Genomic DNA, 6,937 nt, shown 5'->3' with positions numbered 1-6,937 from the left:
AATTTTTTTGTTTTTGTTTTTTTTTTTTTTAAATTAAAAAAAAAAATTTAATAGGTGCCACGTGTCAACATTTGATTGGTCCACATGAATTTTCGTTAAGTCAACTAACGTTCAACTGACAAAAGAACTAATTTGGTCTATTATCAAAACCACAAGAAACTCCTGTGATAAAAATTAAACCCTAAGTGGAAAAAAATAAAATTATGAAACCCCAAGGGGGTATTTAGTATTTAACCCTTTTTTTAAATATAAAATTTTAATGTTTTTTAATTTTTTTTTAAATTATTATTTTTAATTAATTATATAGACACGTGTTGAATTTTTATTGGTGCTGACGTGACGTTCCGTCAAATTTTGATCTTTAGGCAAACCAGAGGTACCTCATATGATAAAAAGTAAACCCTAGAGAGTAAAAAATAAAGAAGTTAAACCGCATGGAGAATAAGGTATTTAACCTTATTTTTTAATTAATTATACAGACACATGTCAATTTGTTAATGGTGCTGATGTGGCTTTCCGTCAAATTTTGAACGAAATTTAGACTGAGGCACCATCTTCGTTTTTATGTAAACTACAGGTACCTTCTATGATAAAAATTAAACCCTAAGGAATAAAAAATAAAGTTGTTAAACCACATGAGAGAATAAGGTATTTAACCATGGTTTTATCATCAATTTTTAAAAATAATAATAATAATAACAATATTGATAACTTATTATGACATTTAAATTTATTGTTTTTTATTGATTTATAATCTTAAGATAATTAATAATTAACCTATTATTATATTGAGCTCTTTCTAGCGAAAGATTTACCGTCCTTCAAAGCGACCAAGTGAGTCCAAAAGCCCATAGAGCTCTAAATATTTGTAATGCTCACAATGTTGAAATTGCACAAACCTCACAATCTCACATGGTACATGCTCAGGAAATCATGAAATCATCCATGATTTTCGGAGTGACCAAGAAATCATGCATCCAGTGGCTCCGAAACTGCAAATCCATGGCCCAGCTCAAACAAATCCAGACGCAGATGTTCGGGTTCGGGCTCCACCAAAACAAGGACACCCTCAACAAGCTGATGGTCTTCTGCACAGACGCATCTCTTGGGAACTTGCACTACGCGGAGAAAATCTTCAATTACATCCAAGAACCGGGCGTGTTCATATACAACGTGTTGATCAAAGCATTTGCAAAGAAGGGTAGCTTTAGAAAAGCCCTTTGGCTCTTTGGGCAATTGAGAAAGGATGGCCTTTGGCCCGATAACTTTACGTACCCGTTTGTTTTCAAGGCGATAGGGTGCTTAGGAGAGGCTTGGGAGGGCGCTAAGGTTCATGGGTTTGTTGTGAAGACTGGGCTTGAGTTTGACACTTATGTTTGTAACTCACTCATAGACATGTATGCTGAACTGGGCAAGGTTGAGAATTTCCAGCAGTTGTTCGATGAAATGCCTGAGAGAGACACGGTGTCTTGGAATGTTATGATTTCGGGGTATGTTAGGTGTAGGAGGTTTGAGGATGCTGTGAATGTCTTTCAACGAATGCGAAGAGAGGGCAATGAGAAGCCTGATGAAGCCACAGTTGTAAGCACTCTATCAGCTTGTGCAGCATTGAAAAATTTGGAGCTTGGTAAGGAAATTCACAGTTCTGTTGGAAACGAGCTTGAAGCTACTATTATAATTAGCAATGCGCTGTTAGACATGTATGCCAAGTGTGGGTGTTTGAGTGTAGCTCGGCAAATTTTTGATGAGATGCCAAAGAAAAATGTGATTTGTTGGACTAGTATGGTGTCTGGGTATGTAAACTGTGGTCAGCTGGATGAAGCTAGAGAGTTGTTTGAGAGGAGTCCAGTTCGGGATATAATCCTTTGGACAGCTATGATCAATGGGTATGTGCAGTTTAACCGTTTTGATGAAGCTGTGGCGTTATTTCGAGAGATGCAAATTAGAAGGGTTAAACCAGACAAATTCATTCTTGTTGCTCTCCTAACTGGATGTGCTCAATTGGGAGCTCTAGAGCAAGGAAAATGGATTCATGGATACATAGATGAGAATAGAATTAAGGTGGATGCAATTGTCGGCACAGCTCTTATAGAAATGTATGCAAAATGTGGGCACGTTGAGAAATCTTTGGAAGTTTTCTATGACCTAAAGGAAAAAGATATAGCTTCTTGGACTTCAATTATTTATGGGCTTGCCATGAATGGCAAGACAAGCAAAGCACTTGAATTGTTCTCAGAAATGAAACAAGCTGGAGCTAAACCCGATGATATCGCATTTATTGGTGTTTTAAGTGCTTGTAATCATGGAGGATTGATTGAGGAAGGCCGCCATTTGTTTAATTCCATGACCAAGGAGTATAAGATTGAGCCAAAACTAGAACATTATGGGTGCCTGATTGATCTTCTTGGTCGAGCTGGAAAGTTGGACGAAGCAGAGGAATTGATAGAAGAAGTCCCTAAAGAAAATAGTGAGATAATAGTTCCACTCTATGGGTCTTTGCTTAGTGCTTGCAGAGTCCATGGCAACGTTGAGATGGGTGAAAGGGTGGCTGAATGGCTAGAAAAAATTGAGTCAAGTGATTCTAGTAGTCATACACTTCTTGCCAATATCTATGCCTCTTCAGACAGATGGGAAGATGTAATGAAAGTGAGAAGGAAAATGAAAGATCTTGGAGTCAAAAAGGTTCCTGGGTGTAGTTCAATTGAGGTTAATGGAATTGTCCAGAAATGAGAGAAATATATTCCATGTTGGATAGAGTGGCAAGACCCTTGTTGGGCTCAGAAGAAAGGGAAATGGAAAGAGAAATTCTGCTTCCAACTTATTGGTGATGAACCAAGCTGCATTTCGGGAATGTTTCCAATCACAATTGTACGCTGAGAAAAGTTATGACAATTTGCATGCAGATTATATATTGTGCAGCCAGACTTCCATGATCACTTTTCTCAGGTGAGAGAGGGGTGAAGTAGCTAGTCAAAGACCCAGTTTCTGGAGAAGCTAAAGAGGCGACCCGTTCTGCTTTAATTGTCTTAAAACATTGGTTTTTCCTAAGGTGTAGGTACTATTAGAGGGATGTGGACCATGTGGTTCCCCCTATACAATTAATATTAACTCTTTTTGAGATATTTGTTTGCAGAATAACTCTATACATAAATAAAGTGTGTTTAGATTATATATTTTGGGTCCCATGCATAGAAAATTAATTTTTCAAATTGCACGTTATCGTAAAATCCAAAATTCTTACACATAAAAGAAAAGGAAATTAAAAGGCTAACAACATTCTCCTCAGAAAACGGCATTTTGCATATATAAGAACAAAGGTGAATCTTTTCTACTTAACACATAAGCCGCAAGAATCAAGTTCTAAAAAGTTAACTAACAAATTCTAATCAAGCAATTGCTAAAAGAAACACTTGTTTTTTTACATCTTCGGTGCATCTTCTGTCCATCTCCATGCATATATATAGTTAATTTGAAAAAAAAAAATATGTATGAAAGAAGACGGGAGATACACAAATAAGAGGTCTCAAATGCTAATATTTAATAATGATCATTCACCATATTAGCAAGATTGACATGAAAAACATTAAGTCACTTGCATGCATTAAGAACACTAGGCCACTAATGCATAAAGCTTTTAGTTTATCATCATAATCAACAAAACTTTGGGGGCTCTAATTAGCTAGGAACCCAACAAATAGGATTTGCAGCTCTCCTTCCATTGGGACTATTAAAACATATATTCATGCGGCTGGAGCATAATCATAACCACCATCATCATCATCATCATCATCACCATCCATGGATGCTGCTGGAGCATAGTCATAATATCCATCATCATTATCATCGTCTCCATCCCTTTTAATGCATGCCGCGGCAGGGGCATATCATATCCATCATCACCATCATCATCTCCATCTCCATGCTTCTTACACCATGCAGGGGCAAAGGCCTTGGAATTCATGAACAACATTTTCTCACTTACGTATAACAAATTAAGAAAGAAATGGGAAGTACATAGAAAAAGAAATGGAGTCGTCTTAAAAAGAGGGAAGAGAAGCCTAAAATGTTCCTGGAGTTGTCTTGGCATAAGTCATCCGCGTGGGGAGTGTGGATTGATGCTTGAAGAGTGTGCATCACCCAATGCCAATGACAGGTGCAGCAATCTGATTCATACACTTGGCAGCCCTAGTTGACAGCTCAGCAAACACGTTGGATCGATCGAGCATCTTTGGACAGTAGGTGCATGCATGGTCGGGGGGTCATACAATTAAAGCTTAAAAGATTTTTTTAGGCCATGTTGGTGGGGATGGAAATAGTACAAAGTTGTAGCAGATTCCCTCGTTTCTTTTTGGATTTGAATTTGAGGAATATTAAAGATTACATCAATATTAATGAAAATCATTTGGAAGGAGGGTGTGAATAATCAGCCTATTAGGTGTTTAATTCCTCCGACATTGCACTGAAATTACGGGCTTTTAATTTGAGTGCTTCTAGCAATTAAGAGAATGAACCAAACATTTTTTCATTCGATTGCTAGTCGGACCAAAAGGCTTTTACAACCACCAAAGAGTCATGTCCAAGTTTTGTCTTAAGCTTATCACTTAATTGATGGGATTAAGGATGCATACGTCACATGAATCATTTTTGTCTTTCAGCTCACCATGCAGACAGCAATTCCACGAAAACTATTATAACATTAAGAAATGGCACATGCATGTTTTACTTTGATATGTTTGGACAAAAATCAAATCAAAGAAGCCAAATCTCATCTAAATTATAAAAATTAATCTCTTGAAATATTACTAATTTTTCAGTATATGAGCGGATCTCAAATCAAGATGGGCTAAGTACTCATAATTAATGTCTCATGATAATTGATCTTGATTTTCATTGATGCTGCTGCTTATTGGATAACTTTTTTTTTTTTTTTGTAATGCTTATTGGATAACTTGTCTATATATATATTCAGCTCTTTTGTTTGAGGAGAACGAATAATCCTTAACAAGAGAAAAAGAAAAGATTTGGGGTGGCACAAAGTTTCAAAATGCCTCAAAAAGTTTTTCTCTAATCATTTACTCATAGATTATTGGACGCTAGCGCTACGCAGTAAGATTGAAGAAAACTTGAGAGTGCTGCATCAAAAAAAAAGAGATCAAAGGGGATATTTTTCTGCTTTGAGAAAATTAAGATTCTTTTTTATCATAGTGTAGTGTTGGGATTATCCCACATCAGTTGTGGAAGGGGCTAATAGTTACTTTATAAGTGTGAGAGTGTGAGGGAAAGCCTCACATCTTGAGCTAGCTTTTGGGGTAAGAAAAATCCAAAACCACCCAACATCTCTTCCTCACACATCGGACCCTGGGTCGGAGCAACGTCAACCCATTTCTCCTATGAACTGTTGGGCCGAGACTTGTTGATTGAACCTGGGCTCTAATATTAGTGTTGGGTGGTCTTGGGCCTTTCTCACCCCAAAAGCTAGCTGATCAAGAGGTGAGGCTTTTCCTCACATTTATAAAGTAACCATTAGCCCCTTTCATAACCGATGTGGGATAACCCCAACATTTGGGTGTATAATTATGATTGAATTTTGAGTGATTTTTATCTCTAGCTATTATTATTTTTGTGTACTCCGGCCTCCATCTTTTAAATTTCTTCTTGATTTAACTCATATTAAAGAAACCAAATAAATCTTTAATTAATTATCTTCTCGTGTATAGTTTTTTTATAATATTTACTGTGACTGCGATCCATTGCTCAATAATAATATGGAGAGAATTAAAAAGCTCTTGGCTTCTCTTCCTTGTATATATGTACCTGAGTAGCCAAAGCCTGGACTGCAACATTAATGATCAAGTGCGTATATAAAGAACACTTGGGTGTTCTTGTTCAAATTTTGATTAAGTGATCAAATTTATTATAAATGGTGAAATCTTATCAACTTAAATTTTTAATTAGGACAATTGATAATTTATTATGGTATTAGAATAAGTAGTTTGGAGAGAGCATTAAAATATTGATTAAATTATTAAATTCACAATTTTTTATCAAGTTAAGTTTTAGAAACAATTGGCCATAATTTATCAAGTAGGGAAAAAGAAATCACATACTACTAGACTAGAGTGATTTTTAACCAGAATCATGGCTAGGTTAATTAATTACTCTCTGAAACTTGTAATATTGCAGTTGTTATGACACTATATATATATATATATATATATATATATATATATATATATATATATATATATATATATATATATCTTGCACATTTATTAAAGAATTGAAGCAGCAGGTGCATTAATAGTGATGAAAACATAAAAATTCTGCTTCTTTGTTGGAGTACTTTGAAATACATATTCAAAACTGCAGTGGTTGAATATGTATTATTTATTAATTCTGTATATAGCAATAGACAATAGTCTTAACATTAATTAATGGGAAAAATATAAAAAAGCCACCCAAATTACCAGCCGTTTTCGATTTAGTCCCCTAATGTTCCAAAAGTGATAAAGTAGTCCCCCAAACTACCAAACTATTGTATTTTGGCATTTCCAGTTAATTGAAAACCGTCGGTTTGGTTGAGAAGTATAATGGCTTGTCGTTTTGTTATGGAGTAAGTTACTCCTGATGTTTTTTTATGAAGAAATTTTTTTTTTTTTGGAAAAAATATAAAAAAGCACTAAAAGCTTCTGGTAGTTTTCATTTTAGCCCATAATGTTTAAAAAGTGATAAAGTAGCCCCCCAACAAAATGGGTAAGTTACTACAATGTTTTTTTATGAAGAAAATTTTTTTTTTTTTGAAAAATATAAAAAAGCCCCACAAACTACGAGCCGTTTTCATTTTAGCCCCCTAATGTTCAAAAAATGATAAAGTAGCCCCCCAACAAAATGGCTTCGTTTTGCAGTTTCCGTCCAAACTGACGGTTTTGACTAACGG

General features: G+C 35.4%; 1 protein-coding gene across 1 annotated transcript; it reads left to right on the top strand.

Annotated features, from left to right (window-relative positions):
- The first annotated feature begins 866 nt into the window (after nt 1-866).
- LOC132166317 (pentatricopeptide repeat-containing protein At1g31430-like) lies at nt 867-3,120 on the top strand. Its single transcript, XM_059577115.1, is given in 2 exon segments — nt 867-2,716; nt 2,719-3,120. Coding segments are annotated over 2 exon segments (1,914 nt in total). The 5' UTR covers nt 867-912; the 3' UTR covers nt 2,829-3,120.
- Nucleotides 3,121-6,937: the final 3,817 nt, after the last annotated feature.

This window comes from Corylus avellana, chromosome ca11, assembly GCF_901000735.1.
Source record: "Corylus avellana chromosome ca11, CavTom2PMs-1.0".
Taxonomy (NCBI): domain Eukaryota; kingdom Viridiplantae; phylum Streptophyta; class Magnoliopsida; order Fagales; family Betulaceae; genus Corylus; species Corylus avellana.
Note: the sequence above shows the minus strand (reverse complement) of the source record. Positions and strands in the feature narration are given on the sequence as shown.